General features: G+C 39.0%; 1 protein-coding gene across 2 annotated transcripts in view; it reads left to right on the top strand.

Moving 5' to 3' along the window:
- Positions 1–34: 34 nt before the first annotated feature.
- Positions 35–17,111, top strand: part of LOC110162786 (DENN/MADD domain containing 1B) — a 378,748-nt gene continuing 361,671 nt past the window's right edge. For both annotated transcript variants that reach the window (XM_055165337.1, XM_020927684.2), the window contains exons 1-2: positions 35–395; positions 4,804–4,868. In XM_055165337.1, coding sequence (XP_055021312.1) covers positions 379–395; positions 4,804–4,868 — 82 coding nt within the window. In that variant the 5' untranslated portion in view covers positions 35–378. The remainder of the gene's footprint in view (positions 396–4,803; positions 4,869–17,111) is intronic.

Here is a 17,111-nt window from a genome sequence, read left to right as displayed (position 1 = left end):
GTGCTGACGTCACTCCCCTCTGTCAGCCTCACTTCCTGGACGGAGGTTTGTTGTGGGAAATCCGCGCCGTGAACCGACCCACCGCCGAGCGACCGACCGACCGAGCGAGCGCGTCCACGGGAGGGGGAACCAGTCCACTCCAGCGCCTCCGACACCGCTCCCACACGCGCCCTGCCACTGCGCACGGGGCATCCGAGCATGTGGCACCGCTGTCAGCCTGCAGAAAGTACCAGATAAGAGGAAAAAAGTCACGGAGGAGGAACGGAGGACAGAGCTGGAGAAGCGAGCCGCCACCACCACCAGCAGCAGCAGCAGCACCAGCAGCAGCAGCACGAAGCAGCCAGTGCGCACGGAGCTGTCGCGATGTTCTAGCTAAACATGGACAGCAGGATCAAGTAAGAGCCGCTGTTCCGTGTCTCCCGTGCGCGTACGCCCCGCTGACAGCTCGGGCTAGCGGCTAAACCCTGTGTCAGACTGTCGCTTCCCTCTGAGCCAAACGTGTGAAGTGTACGGAGGAATGTTTTTGCGTAATCTGAGCCCCCTCCAGACGTGGATTTAACAGGCAGGCCAGCTGGCTAGCGCTGTCAGCCTGTTACCCGGTCAATACTGCACTAGTGACCAACGCAGTGACCGGTGCTGGGCTCCGGGTTCCATGTGCCACGCGTGTTTTGTGGAGTGGACGGGGCTTGCGGTGTGATTGAGCAGTAACACGTAGGCAGCTGCAGAGAAGCACTGACCTCTGCAAACTGTGCAAACTCTCCAGCTCTTTATTGACACAGTGCAGGGCGTTTGTAAAGTGCAGTTGTGCTGACATTAATTTCCAAGGGCATTCTATAGATCTATACAATCAATCGTGGCTCTTTAGTTTTCAGGTTAACAGCTTTGGTTTACGTTCTGTTCAGTAGAAATGGACAATTCCAGATCTGACATGATACAAATGATTGGAGTGGAGGCATATGGAGTTTCAGAGTTTATTCCATTCATATCTAGAATTTATTGCAGCATTCTGGTATTTCTGGTATTTTGACTATGCATTGCCTTAGGGTAACTACCTTTAAAAAGTCCTTTATGACACAAAATTGATTGTGAGTTCGTAGTCATGTTGTAATGTTGTTACCTCCTATTTTTACTTTTAGGTGCATTATGTAACTGGGTGGAGGGTCCATCAAAGAGAGACATTATTGCTTTGGAATGGAATAAAATGTTTCGCAGTGTGGTATTAAACCTTTCTATCATCATGGAGACCGAACCAGACGGAGTGACAGGTCAGATCTGTGTAAAGGCGACCTTGCTCATAGTCAGAATGTGCTTTTCTAAGTATTTTTGAGCTCTAAAACCACCTATAATTGAATAAATGTAACGTAGAGCCAAGTAGTTTAATGTCACACTGTGGAACATTCCAGGCAGAGTAATGACATCTCCATAGAAACAAGCAGGTGACAGACCCTCAGCTAAAAAGTAACAGCTCAGCTTTAAAATCTCCGTTTCATTTGTGCAAACCAACTGCTCCCACTGCCACAGGATGCACTGGCATTTGTAAATGACTGTTGTGGTTATTATTGTAGTTTTGAAACTATCCTGAAAGTACCTAACCTGTATTTATACAAGTGCATATCCTTCTAACCAGGAAACCACAAACACGCCTATATTAAAGGTTATTACACAGAGTTAACTCTTGTGAGCTTTAAGTCGTGTTCTAACGTTGTTACCTCCTCAAAAACAGAGCTGAAGTTGTGTTTTGTTTCATTCACACATGTCTGAGTAACTATTATAAGTCTGTCTACATCTCCAAACCTCAAAATGCTCTGTTCCACCTTGTGATGTCATGTGGTGCTAGATTTCAAGTTAACAGCTCCTTTTAGTTACATTTAGTTACATTTTAGTTATATTTTACTTCAGCAGAGATCGGCAATTCCAGGGCTCAAATGACCAAAATGATTCTAGTGTAGGTGTGTGGAGTTTAAAAACACAGTGGAGCACTTCCTGTGTCACCACATGACATCACAAGGTGGAACAGGGTGTTTTCAGGTCTGTTTGTGATGAGGAAAATCCACAAGAACACAGATCAGAAAACAGTGTTATTTGGACCCTTTAACAGAAGCGATCGCATGGCTTTAAAAAAAATACAAAAACAGTTAAAATCTAGAAAAGTTCTGCACAAAATATGAAAGTACAATTTTACCAATATTTCTATGACAGTGGGATTTTAATTTACATTTTGAAAAATTCATTTAATATTGGTTAACGTATCCAAGGTATGACCAAAACATTGAACTGGACCATTGGAAAACTACAATGGGACTATAGTCTCAGTATTCACAGTGGACTCGGCTGCTTTTCATGCGTTCACCAGTCACTGCTTAATAAATGTGTGTATAAATGCATATTATCTCTATCAGTGTGCAATCAGTAACATCTCAGTGCATTGTGCTACAGACCAATGGCTCTATTCACTTATGTCACAGAATCGGAGGACGTTTGGAAACATGCAGATGACGACTTCCTTTGGGCTCTGCTGGAGATAGGAACTCTGAGAAAACTGAGAAAATAGTCCAATTTTCTTCATCTAGATGTCATTGTATTCTTTCTTTTTCCTTTTATAAATGGATATTAGTTAGAGTATTATAATTTATTTAACTTAATAATAAAAAAGGCAGGTTTTGAAGACGCTGCTGCTGAATCCATGTGTATTTACCGACACAAGTCCGTGTCGGTACATACGCTGAAAGTCGTCATCCACATGTTTCCAAACGTCTTCCGGTAAATGTGAAAAATAGTAATAGTGATAGTAGTAATAATAGTAGTAATAGTAGTAGTACTAGTAGTAATAATAGTAGTACTAGTAGTAATAGTACTACTAGTAGTAATAGTAACAGTAGTCTTAATAGCAATAGTAGTAATAATAGTAATTGTCATAGTAACAGTAGTAGTAATAGTTCTAGTAGTAGTACTAGTAGTAACAGTAGTTGTAATAGTAATATTAGTAGTCATAGTAATAGCAATAGCAATAGTAGTAATAGTAGTCATAATTGTAATAGAAGTAATAGTAGTACTTGTTGTAGTAACAGTAGTCATAGTAGTAACAGTAGTCGTAATAGTAATAGCAGTAGTAATAGTAGTAATAGTAGTAGTACTAGTAGTAACAGTAGTCATAATAGTAATAGTAGTAGTAATAGTAGTAGTCGTAGTAACAGTAGTAGTACCAGTAGTAGTAGTAATAGTTCTAGTAGTAGTATTAGTAGTAACAGTAGTAATAGTAGTAGTACTAGTAGTAACAGTAGTTGTAATAGTAATAGGAGTAGTAATAATAGCAATAATAGTTGTAATAGTAGTAGTAGTAGTAGTAGGAGTTTATTTTCTTCAGTTATGTACTTCATCATGTACTTAACAGACTGTTACAAATATTTCACATAAAACTGAAGGGGTTTAGTCTGAAGTGGAGTCACTTCTGAATGTCTGATCCTGTTTAGAAAAGATGATGCCAAGAGTACGACTGTCAGCAAACAACAAGCAACAACTTGGATAACACAGACCAACACATAGTAGTAGTAGTAATAATAATAATAGTACTCAGGAGTTCAGTACAGTGGTTCTTTTGAGTGAACTCTATTCCACTTCCTACACCTAAGAAAAAAACTACAAAAAAACAACTTTTCCTTCAAAATCATTTATCCTATACACTAACGTGCTTCTGTAGCCTATCTACATCATTATGTTATTGTCTCTCTATGTAGTAAAAATATGTCTTTATTAGAGCCTTTTTTTTTTTTTTTTTTTTTTTTTTTTTGTGGTTTCGTGCTATGGATACGCTGTTAAACTGTTAAACCTACTATAAAATGCATATGTCTGAGAGTCTGTCTGAGCCCCTTCACCACTGATATAATAGTTTAATAGTTCTATATGTGACCCTGGGTGAAAAAAGTTTAGACACCCCTAATCTATATATTTAACATATTTATTTATTTATTTTTTAAGCTTTGTGTTGCTTGGTCAAATTAAAGGTGTACGCTAACTGTTTGTCAGCATGGACATGTAATGGCCTTGCTGGGAATGTTCCATGGAATGGCATTAAACTTAAAAAAGCAGGTGGCACCACACGGCCAAGTTAATAGGAATAAAAACAGCCATAATTGAACTAATGCAAAAAAATAAAAAAAAAAATAATGTTTAATACCTTATTTGGGAACATTCTGGTCAAAGCAATTATTTGTTTTTAATGTATCTATCTATATATTTATATATTTATTTCATTAATAAATTCTCAAAAGACAGCAACAGTGTCTTTAACTTAACAGTGCACTACAACTTTCCTGCTCTGTCTCCTTGTCTCTACAGAGATGGCAATGCTCTGCCTGGAATGTTACACAATATAGCTTTAATCTATGTAGCATTTATTTCACTGCCGGTGCGTTCATCGTACCTTGAAATCATGCATTCTTGCTGTTACTGGGGTCGCCTCTCCACAGAACTGACCCGTAACTTTACCAGGTGATGTTTCCATGAAGATAATACTTTTATTCTTTTCTTTTTATTCTTTTTATTCTTGAATATTCCTGTCCAAAGCAATAACATCTCCATAGATACAAACAGGTGGTGGACCCTCTACCAGTAAAGTTACGCAGTGCATCTTTAAACATACAAGAAAGAAGAGAAATGTTATAATATTATAGATAAGATGAATTAGATCTCCATGGTGACAAGCAGGTAGCCTTACAGTTAAACAGCGCACCTTTACATTAATCTGTATAAATAAAACAAATAAATGATCAGAATAAATCATCTTTTGTTGTTGTTTTTCCACAGGGAGAATCCAGAGCGGACTTTTGATCTGGTGGTACAGGTGGCGTGCCCCGCTTCTGAAAATGAAGGTGAGTGAGCGTGTCTCTGTGTCTGTGATAACGCTGTGTCCATGTAATATGAGATGTGCATGTGTCTGTTACAAACAACAGCAGGTTTTAACAGTCTGTCCGTGTTATTGAGTGGATCTGAGCAGGCGTCAAGCTGTGATGGGCATTTCATAGTTCTGTGTGCGCATGGTTACAAATGTAAGTTGAGAGTACTTAAAAATACAACAGTGAGTTATAGGGCTGCAAAAATTAAAGCGCCTATGACAGGTCAGATGGTGTATTTTACTAAAACAAAACTAAGATCATTGTATTTCAAATCTGTAACATCACACCGGGGACATCACATAGCGAAACTTCTCTAATGTAAACAGGAATTATTATCTGACAAATAAAACAAATGTAAGAAAATACATTTATTTCATGTTGAAAGTATCAGAAAAAATGAGTTTCTTGTGTGGAAATTGGACCGAACGTTTGGATAGAGTTCTTCTGAGCATGTTGTCGTCAATGTGTCTACTTCCTGTAATTTAACACTTTTCTTTGCAAATTTTGTGTAATCCTATCTTTTATATTTCCCAGTTTTAATCCCACCAAATTAAGTCAAAATTAAACAAGCATAAAAATGTGTCATATGCACTTTAAACAGGGTTGGGTGTAATGCAACCACTTTTTTGGGGTAAAAATTGTGTAACACGCTACTACTGACAATTTGGTAACGAAACAAAACTCCTTTTTCAATTCCCGTTGACCTCTTAACTGTTTCACGTCCTCTTGAACTCTCTTCAAAGTTCTTTTGTACTTTCCCTTACAGTACTTGTTGACTGTCGGTCTGCTGTTGGTATTTACTGTAGCCTTACACGTAGTTTGCCACCAAAAAATTACGAGTAACGTAAAAAGTTACTTTCCATAGAAGGTAACTAAGTAAAGTAAGGGGTTACTTTCTAAATTTAAATTACGTAACAAGCAAAAATTATGGCTGTGACTAGTTAATAAAATAAAAAGTAAATAAAAATCATAGTGCTGCTTTCATAATCGTAATTGTAATCTGGACTAGGCATACATTGATCCGATACTGGTATAAATTGCTGGATGGGATATGGGCTTTCAAATATCGATTCAACCGATATTTTGACTGGGCAACTGCTAAATGGACTGGATGAAGACTATTTACTTTTGCTTTTCTATTTATTTTTGGGAGCTGGAACAGAAAGTCTGAATGTTTGAACTTTTATATACAAAGCTGTTCTGTAGTTACTTCAGGGATAAATATCATAAGATACATAACTCATTTGGATCACTTTTGTCTTATGTTTATCTTATTTTAAGGAACTAAATGCAGTTTTCAGTCTCTGTGCTGGTATCGGTTGATATCGGCAGATACTTAAAGGTATAGTATTTGCATTGGGCACACCTAATCTGGACAATACAAGCTCTAAAACACACACCAAAAGAGCTTTTATATCAGAGACAACAATAATACTTTATACAGATTCATATTAGTCTGCTCTGTTTTTCAACCTTTATTTCATTTAAAAGGTCTCAGTGTACAATAAAAAGAAGCATTTGACTATTTAACCAAAAGAAATAAATGGCTGACTAGTCGACTACTACAAAAATAATAGTTGCAGTTCTACTAAGCAAAGTAAAAATAAGTTTCTCTTCACTGTTGAAAAGGAAATGAAACGCCTAATGTCAAGGAATATCTGCCACTCACTTCAAACATTTAATTAAAAGTCAAAAATATAGAAAGTTGTGATGGTTTTCTTATGCAGAAGTGGGTAGAGTATCCAAAGATGAACTCAGAGAAAAGTTATGTGAAAAAATTAAAATAATTAGGACAAAACATTAAAGCTGCATTGTGTAACTTTTCTCGCGGAGGTCCTGTCAAATGCTTGTCTCCATGGTGATGTTATTGCTTTGCCTGGAATTAAACCTTTCTCACTTCATGGAGACCAAACCAGACCAAGTTACAGGTCAGATCTGTGGAGAGGCGACCCCGCTCAGTCAGAATGTCTGTTTTTCGAGAATTATTATTTTTTTCCACCTTTAATTTAATAAATGCAAAGTAGATCTGTTTAACATTCTCTGACATCTACACCGAGAGAAGCATTTGTCTCCAACAGAAAAGTTACATAGTTCCCCTTTTAAAGTAGAATTTCTTTAAAAAGTTACTCAAGAAAATGTAACCGAGCACTACCCACCTCTTCTTAAATGCGCAATGTTTAAAAACTATTAGAACTTTTATCAAATGCTTATGAATGTGTATGGAAAAGTAACACTGGGTTGTGGTTTGAAGTGGTGCTTTGGTCTGGACACATAAGCTCATTTGATCTGTGTGGGTTTGGACTTTGCTGAAATGACTGTTTGCAGTTCCAAGACGAGGTAATGGCAGGTCTGAGCACTTGTGATGTAACAGGCGCAGCGGTGTTTACCATCGCCCTGTGTTTAGGTGAACGCAGACTTCCTCCAGTGTAGCGTGGTTCTGATAGCCACGCTCCGGTCGCTGCTTTTACCTGAACATACTCAGCGTTACTTTGGTTGGTTTGTTTTGTAAAGTGCTGTCATGAAAAACAAGTTCGGTTAGATCAGAAGAGATTGGAGCACAGAAATGAACTCTGGCTGTTTTAAATGTGCTATACAAATACATTTGAAACCATCCCATAGCTTACCAAAGTGCTGAACATTTACAGTGGAATAAAAAATACAATACGAAAAACAGTAGCAAAAATTTTGTAATATCAGTATATCATATTGTTTAATGTGATGATACAGTATCGATATCATGGGCTGCTGTATTGACACATTGCCAAGAGTATTTTTTGGTATATTTTAGGAAATTATTTTGTTAGAGCTACAGTTTTGTTGCTTTTATTAGTGGGAGGAAACTCGTTTATGCAACACATTCGACATTTTCACTGTTTCGATGATTAAACTGGGTGTGTTTCATATTCACGTCGCACAAAAGGTGGTTTAACAAAGACTTTGAGCTTTGTATCACAGCAATGATTTAGCCAGATTTTTATTGAACCACATTGAATCAGTTTGAAATATCGTATTTTATTGTATCAAACCGAAAACTCACTGTATCGAGATATGTATTGTATTGTGGCCTATGTATCGAGATATGTATCGTGTGTATCATAGCCTATGTATCGAGGTATGTGTTGTATTGTGGCCTATTTATTGAGGTATGTATCGTAACAGCAACCCAGCCCTAATAACAAGATGCCAAGATGTCTCTTCTTAACTCTGGGCAAATGCAAAGGAGAAAATGTGTGTTTTGAGCGAGGATTTAAAGTGCTCCAGTGGCTGTGCAGTGTTAATGTGCAAAGGCAAAGTGTTCCACAGCCGTGGACTGACCACATAGTTGAGTTGGATAGTTAAAGCAGACGTGTTCTGTAAAACTTTTCAGAGCTTTTCACCATGTTAGAGTTATTCCACCTTCTCATTTACTCACTGAAAGTTGTATCTGGAGTAATTCTGATTTATTCATGTGTGCATGTTTGAGTAATCTGAACTCCCGCTATCAACACCACACGCCTGCTGCTCTGTCATATAATCAGTGATATGAGTAGGGTTTGGCAGTGTCACATAGTCATTTTGGTACAAGTGGGGAAAAAAGCTACTTGTGATCTACAACTATCCATAGGAGGTGCAGACTTCAACAGACTTTGCTTTGACATTTACGGCCACGTCAGCTCCCAATGGGCACCACAGTTTTCTAATGCAGAAATCAGCACAGTTGTTTCTTTTTTTTAAATTGATTTAAAAGGGCCAGCACTCACTGACAGTTCCCTCACTGACGTGGGACACCTCAAAAATGATGTTCGTCCCACAGTCACCAACCTCGGCGTCACCTTAGACAGTGATATTAAATTTGACAAACAGATCAACAATGTTTTAAAATGCAAGTTTTTTATCATTTGTGGCTTTTATCTAAAGTTAAACCTTTTTTATCTTTTAAACTTTTTGAACAAGTTATGCATGCTTTTATTTCATCACGCCTGGAAAACTGTAACGCACTTTACCACAGTTACTGTATTTTAGGCACGCTCTTAAGCCTCCAACCCCATCAAAAAACGACCACACGCCCCACAATCCAGAGCGCACGAATCCACTCAGGTGTCCCAGCACGACTGCAGTAAACTACAAAGCTGCAACACCCGCAGAACACACAAACACACACGGAGCAGACAGTGACCGCACAGCGACAAACACTCGCAGCCACACTCATCACTCCACGCCGACGAGGAACGGAACAGAGGAAGCACCCTCCCTACACGCCACAACTGAACAAAGCCCAGAGTCACCGTGAACGCACCAAACAAACAAAACCACTCACCCATCACACTGTTGGGTTTCATTTAAAGTCTGGTGTGGTTTATTTGTGAAGAAAGTTTGAAAATAGACCATTTAATGAGTGCGTTTTATAATCCAGAGCGACTAATAGTGCGGAAAATACGGTAGTTCAAAACTCTGCAGCGCGACTTTTAACAGGAACAAAAAGGAGAGAGCACATCACCCCAGTCCTCACATCTTTGCTCTGGCTTCCTGTTCATTTTAGAATTGATTTTAAGATTTTATTGTTTGTTTTTAAACTTTGAATGTTCTGGCCCCCACAGGACCTCACCCAAATGTATACCCTCCCCGCGCTCTGAGGTCCAGCTCCAGCTCAGGGGGCCTAAGACGAGACTTAAAACCAGGGAGGACAGAACCTTCTCTGTGGTCGACCCTAAACTCTGGAACACTCTGCCCCCCCCACATCCGAACAGCCCCACAGTGGAGAGTTTTAAGTCTCGTCTTAAGACCCACTTTTATTCTCTGGCTTTTAACACCACGTGAGTTGTGTGCTCCTATTTTTATGTGTTTTTATTGGTTTTATTGATTTATTTTATTTATTGGTTTATTTATTTCTATTCTATGATTTTTATTTTTATTTTACTGGTTTTATTATTTTAAGACTAGTATTATTTTAGTCATTTATTTTATCATTTTATTATTGCTGATACATTATTATGTACTTGTGCAGCACTTTGGAAACTGTTTGTGAAATGTGCTATATAGACATAAAGTGGATTGGATTTCGATAGGTATTGTGTTATGGGCTCTACCTGATATTTACTGTCTTAAAAACAGAACTAGTTCATTTGAAACAGTTTGCAGTGGTCCACAGTTCTTTCCTACTTATTCACCGCGATGAGTTTTTAAGCACTTTTCACAACTTTCAGAGACCAGAACGCAATTGTGCTGCCTCGGTAAAGCTAACAACAATTAACACGCGAACTTCCATGCATGCACACATGCACTTCCTGATTAGCGGACACTAAAACACTTAAAAAATTAACTGCAGGCAGAACGGCTGACCTCACTTCTCTAACCTCTTTGACAGCTCCTTGCTTACTACTTCAACACATGCACTTCCAATTTATAATAGTTATTTTTTCACCCCTCCTGTGTATTCCCAACTGTGGTTTGTGACAAAAAGAAAGGTTACACTTTAATAAGGCCTGGTTTTATTAGTTTTAACATCTTTATAATGAATTTCTTACACATACATGACCAATAATATCCACTGTTTTCACTTGTATTCACGTGTATTCCCATCAGTGGTCAAACATTCCAGAAACTACGGACAACTTGGGACAAAACACGCCTGTATTCCTTCTATAAAATTACATGTCAAAACTGTTCTGGACCGTTACAAATGTGGGAAGTACAACTATATAACTTTCACATCCGTATCTCGTGTCAGGACTAACCCAGGTAACGGGCTGGGAGCTCTCGCGCTGCACACTGGCCTCTCGTCTCATATTTTAAGGAGGTGTTACGCGAATGGCAAAGTTTTCCTTGGATATAAGTTGTGATATTAGATTTTGAATCCTAAAAACCTGCAGCTTGTGGCATAATAACCAACTTCCTCTTCCTCTGATCCCGATCCGAGCTCATATCCGGACCCCTGCTCCCCCCGATGGAATAGAGCGGTTTTGCATGCCCCAGGGGTCAGATACAACACACGAGCTTATTGCCCCGGTGTGGTTGCCTCTTCGGGGTTATAAGGAGGAGGGGAGGTCGTTGTTATGAAAGCTGAAGACTCTTGTTGTACAGGACTCTGCTCAGGTTTAGACAGTCCCAGGTTTCGCTTCTGTATGAATTATGCTCTTCCTCTTTCATTGAGATTTGACACACTTCTCTAACGCAAAATAAAGTGGAGTTTTGGTTGTGTTATGAGCAAAGAACTGCTGCTGTTCCTGTGTTTATAGATTAGTGTTGTCACAATGTTAAAATTTCAAACTCGATTTTGACACTAAGGAACAGACTTAGTACTAGAGCCTAGGCTTGTAATGATAACAGAATTTGCTGGACGATTAATTGACCAAGAATTTTTTGCGATAAACAATAATATTGACATTTTGAGACCATTTTCAACTAATATACTGACTATGGAATAAAAATGCAAATAGACCCTTTCAAAGATTAATAAACCTTTCTTTCTAAAGAACATTTAACACAGGAACTGCAAGACAACCAAAAACAACAGACCTAAAAAACAGACTTGTTAACTTAAGAATATCCTAAAGTGTCTTCCAGCGAGGACTTGTTCACAAAAATGCACTTGAATAAACACTGCCAAAACAATAAATAAATGGATTATGAAGTCTCTGTAACAAAATTGCCTTTAAAAGTGATTTTAGTCATTGACTTCCATTGGAATATTGTGTCTTGTCTCTCTGTGATTTTGGTCTTGAAGTTTAACTTCTTGGGTTCTTTTTAAAGACAATACAGTAAAGTGTATTTACCTTGTCAACATGTTTCGGCTGCTAACTGCAAGCCATCTTCAGAACTGTCCAAACTGAACTGACTGAAGATGGCATGAAACATGTCAACAAGGTAAATACACTTTACTGTACTGTCTTTAAAAAGAACTCAAGAAGTTAAAGTATATAAGAAAACAAAATGAACATCTGTGGCTTGGTCTTGAAGTGTTCGTAACCCACTCTACAGGATTCTGTTTCACTATGACGGAGCCGCTGTCCTGTCTGGTATCGTGTCAGTGTCTTGTGGGATTTCAGTGGATTTCAGGCTCTCAGGGGCTAGGCTAGTTATATCGGCTGCTGGGGTTTGAGACATTTCTTCTCGTTGTTTGTGCACTCGCTGCATTTGACGCACATGGCTGTTGAGACGTGTCCCACTCACTCGTGCTGATCTGGCATCGTGACGTGTTTGTCACACGGCGATGAACTGTTTTGGTTCTGATGCCAGCGCTAGCTTTGTGGCTTCATGTTAGCCTTTATGTTAGCCGTTAGCAGACCGCGGCGCTTTCTGCACTCAGGCTTTGCGCGCATCCGCTGTGTTGAAAACCAAATAATCCGTCTATGGTCTACTCTGGCACATTGATTCAAACATCATTACGCTCAATAAGGGGAGGAGTCAGAGGGCGATAGAAGCTTTTCACATTCAGTCTCTTTACTAATAAAGAGAGATGAGGAAAACAAACAAGTACGTAAAAAGAATTTATTGCAGCCGGAAAAGTTATCGAGCTTGTTAAAAGTTATTGTACGATTAATTGATTTATTGATTATTGTAACGATAATCTACTAGGGCCCGACCAATACGGATTTTTTAATGGTACCAATAAAATGGTGGTTGTAGCTGCCGATATAAAAGCCGATGTATTTAGTGATGTAAAAATTCACTGCAAACCTTCATCTGATTATAAAACTTAGGTCTGACTCTTCTGAATTTTAAATTGGTTTTATTTAGGCAACATTTACTGTTATTCTGCCTCTTTACGTCATATTTAAAGACAGGAGGTCGACCCGATGGCATTTTTGCGTTCAGGGGCAGTACGGCATCACAAACACAGACAAATGACTCCACAGATTAATACTGATGCAGCGCCACATATTAGGTAATTTATCTATCTGTAAATTGGATTAAATGGACAGAATACAGACAGTCTAAGCTTTATGAGGAGGTATGACATAACCACATGTCTCAAAGTGCCCATATCGGTCGATAATATTGGCCAACCGATATATCAGTTGGGCCCCACTTAGTACTCAGTCCCGATACCTCACACTTTGACTTAATACAACACACTTTCTTTAGACCAGAGGTGTCAAACTCATATTGGTCCAGGGGTCGTATCCAACCTACTTTGATCCCAGAGTAGCCGGATCAGAAAACTCATGTCATATAAACCCCAAAAATAACAATAAGTTCAAATATTTGTGCAGAGAAACACAAAGCATTACAGAAAACTTTTTAACTGATGAACTCTTTCTTTTACAAAATATTATAATATTATGAACAACCTGAAACTTTAAGAAAAATGCAATTTCAACACAATGTTTTAACATCAACTTGTATGTAAATAGGAATAAGTCCATTTTTCTTGGAAAATCCTGCACTCGGCTCCACTTTTCTCATGTTGGACATTTTTCTGATGAGGGTGTCACGGTCAACAGTCAAAACGATCGTCCTTTAAGAGCGTTTGGAAAGAGACAAGTCTTCATTTGTGCTGCTCTGGTGGGAGGGGCCACGTACAGAGACGCTGGAGACACTGCTGTGATCAACACCACAGAAAATGACCAATATTTTAATAGAAAATACAATTCAAATATTTGAGTAGAAAATCAGCCGAGGGCCACATTAAAAGGGCCGAATCTGGCCCCTGGGCCGTATGTTTGACACCCCTGCTTTAGACAATAGAATGTGATTTTCAACATTAAATGGTAGAACTATCCTTTCTATTCCCATGTGTGTTATATGTGTGCAGTGGTCAGTGGTGCAGTAGGTTCATGTTGGTCCATGTGTGTGTACTAGTCTATGTGCTCGTACACTTGTTCTGGTACAGCTGTGTTTTATATTATTTGTAGAGATCAACGGATGTAGGTTTTTTCATGACCGATACAATTGTTTAGAATTCAAAGAAACTGGTCGATATATTGGTCTGATTTTTATTTTATAATTATGAATTTACTATAAACCTGTCCCATGTTTTCCTACAAACTGGATGAGCGAGCTTTTTTACGATGTCCTTTTCTAACTAAAGTGTTCAAAAGCTTTACAGATTCTTCAGGCAGCAGGTCGGCCCAAAAATATGGCCCTCTGCAGATTGAAGGGAGATAGCTGACACAGTAAAGTGTCAACAGATATGACTCTATCTCCAGTTATTTGCTAGTTGGCGCCGTGCCCGCCTGTTGGACACTGCTCTTTGCCTGTTGGCTCGTGCTGTGGTTTGGCTCTGGCTGGTCTCTCTTCCTCTTCCCCCCCCCCGCTCTCTCTCTCTTCATTTTATCATTTTGTCTTGCACTCTCTCTTTTTCTTTCCCTCCCTTCCTCTGTCTCTCTTCTCCCCCTTTATTTTACTTTGTCTATGTGTCTTTCTTCTCATTTTACTTTATTTTACTCTCTCCCACCCACCTCTCTCTTTCTCTCTCTCTCTCTGTCCTCCCTCCTCCTTCACTCCTACTTTCTCTTGCTCTCTCCTCATCCCTCTATATGTGTTTCCCTCCTTACTTTCTCTCCTCCCCCTTTCTCTCTGTATGTGTCTCTCCACTCTCCACCCTCTCACTTCCTTTTACTTTCTCTTACTCTCTCCCCATCCCTCTCTCTCTATGTGTGTGTCTCTTCTCTCTCTCCCTTCATTTTACTTTATCTTTGTCCCTCCCTCCCACATCTCTCTCTCTCTCCCTCCTCTCTGTCGCCTTCTCCTCTTCGTTTCTTCTCTCTCTCTCCACATAATCCCTCCTTCTCCCGTAGCCAGGCCTGGAGCTGCCACATTCACACTTCCTCTGCCCACAGACGCTCGGCCAAACAAACACCGCGCGCCCACTACAATTACATCGTCATAGCAACAGCAGAAGAGAAGTGGACTCTTTCAGTTTTACTCCGCGTTCTCATTTAGAAAGTTTTTTAAAACACTTTCACGACTTCTGTCATTTCTTCTTTCTTTTTCAAGTAAATGTAAAAATATTTCTTTGCTCAGTCCTCGTGTGTTTGAATGTTTGGATTGAGTCTGCGCCCTCTGCGGGTAACCTGCTAATTAAACATATACAATTTAAGTAATGATATAGGACACATTTTTTAAATTATTCTGAATTAAATAGTTTGGAATTTAAATATTCTTTGAGTTTACATGAAAATAATTGTGAATTGAGGTTTACGTGTAAAACACGTTAAATAGTCTTTATTTAATGTGTCTCAGCATCTGGGGGTGGGGAAGGTTCTGATTGGGCCGGGACATCAACGTATTTACGTCGTAACATCACGGACACAAACACGATCCAAACTTTTTCCACAGTGGTTCTGATGATAATTGTGCAGCAGTTGGAGAATTGTCTCATCACACTTTACATCTGTGAGCTGAGGAGGAGAAGGGAAGAGTGTCGGAGAAGGAGGAAGAAGACAAAGTGAGTGTGAGGCTGCTCTACCTCAGCCCACTCCCACATCCCGCTCACAAATCCAAAGAGACGTGGATCAAAGTCCAAAGCCAGGAACTGATGGAGCCGGATCGTCCGGATCATGTCAGACACAACAAGCATGAACTGAACCACCGACATTATTTTTAACAAGAATAAACGTGAAACATGATCCAGGAAGAAATTCATTCGGCTTTAAAATCGGAATAAACCAAACACTTACTTCGGAATTAAGTTTAATTCTGAATAATCTTTTTCATTTGGAATGAAGTGTTTACATGGACTTTTTAAAGCAGAATACATTTTTATTCAGAATTAAATGATTTTTATTCAGAATTAAAGCTCTCATGTAAATGTGACAATAGATTGTTAGTCCTCTTCTTTATACAGAGTGATGTCACCCATAGTGTTCAGATCCAGTCAAATGAAGCTCACCGAGGCTTGCAGTTATAAGAGCAAATTTGAAGCCAGTTCCATATTACGAATTGGAACTTATTTATGTCTGAAACAGCGAAAATAAAACCGCAAGGATCATGTAGAGTGGGTTTAAGACTAAAATGACGAGGCTCACAGCAGCAGTTACAGAGAGAAGGGTGACACTTTTTGATGTAAAGTCAATTGGAACCAGAGTTGATGGAGCCAGAAGCTCCCCCATGCTCACTTCCTGTTTGGAATGCATTCAGCTAGTAGGTTAGCAGTCTGTATGTCTATTTATACATCCTTTTTTTTTTTTAATACACATACAGATTTGTTGTTGATGTGCTGTTTCACTTTGGCCTCTAGTCGTCCTTAATATAGATATTTGAATCTCAAGTAGTTAGGTAAAGGTTAAATAAATAATGTCATAAAATAAATATGGAAAACAAAATGCCACTCCAGCTTGGTTTCTGATGAGGAACTACTACTACAACATGTTCAAACTTCTATTTGAGTGATGGTAAATGATTAATGGTAAACTCGTCAAGGAACCACTCACCCATTCACACACACATTCATACAGCATTGTACACAGACACTGGGGGGGAGTGGCTTAAGTGTCTTGCCCAAGGACACAATGATCTCAGCATTCATCTGTGAGAGCTGGAATCACACTGCCAAGCTTCGGATCAGTGGACAAACGCTCTACCAACTCTCTCTTCTCCCTTAATCATCAAAGTTGTATTTTGATGAATCCATGCATGTTTGATTATTAATCCTTTATTGTCCTGCATTTGACGCTTGAGTTCTGTGATAATTCCCGTTTTCACCTTCCCCCTATCTCCACCCTGGCTATGCACTTTACTGTGATCATTCAGAAATAACTGTTATACACATTAAATATAAGATAAAGGCATAAATGCTTTGCTTACTATGGTGAAATTCAAGTACAAAGAGATGGGGCCTGGTGTGTTGCAGTTTTGAACAGGAAGTTAATCTGTCTCCATCTTTCAGCCATTTTAGATCAATGCTGCAGTTTCAGTTACTACGAACACAATACAAATGATCTAAGCATCTTCTACTATTTAAAGTAAAGTCTTCTGCTATTCTCTGATGTCTTATACTGCTGTTTTCTCATCACAGACAGACCTGGAGTTGTCAGAGAGTGAAGATGACCGAGCTTGTAATGTAAAAACTTACTGTGACAAAGTAAAAAGGGGTCAAAAAGTCTGAGGCACTCTGCTGGAATTAGAATAAAAGTTCTTTAATGGTTACATGGAACAAGCAACCGAGTTTGTGCACACATGGGGTCTTCATCGTGGTCTATCAAAAGCATGTGTTACAGATGTGGAGTAGACTCATGGAAGAGCTTAAAACTTATACTAATTTAGTGCACTTCAAAAAACAATATAAAAATCTAATCT

This window comes from Boleophthalmus pectinirostris, unplaced genomic scaffold (assembly GCF_026225935.1).
Source record: "Boleophthalmus pectinirostris isolate CB_2022bp ecotype Guang Dong unplaced genomic scaffold, ASM2622593v1 HiC_scaffold_7, whole genome shotgun sequence".
NCBI lineage: Eukaryota > Metazoa > Chordata > Actinopteri > Gobiiformes > Gobiidae > Boleophthalmus > Boleophthalmus pectinirostris.
The sequence above is the reverse complement of the archived record's forward strand: the minus strand, read 5'-3'. Positions and strand labels throughout refer to the sequence as shown.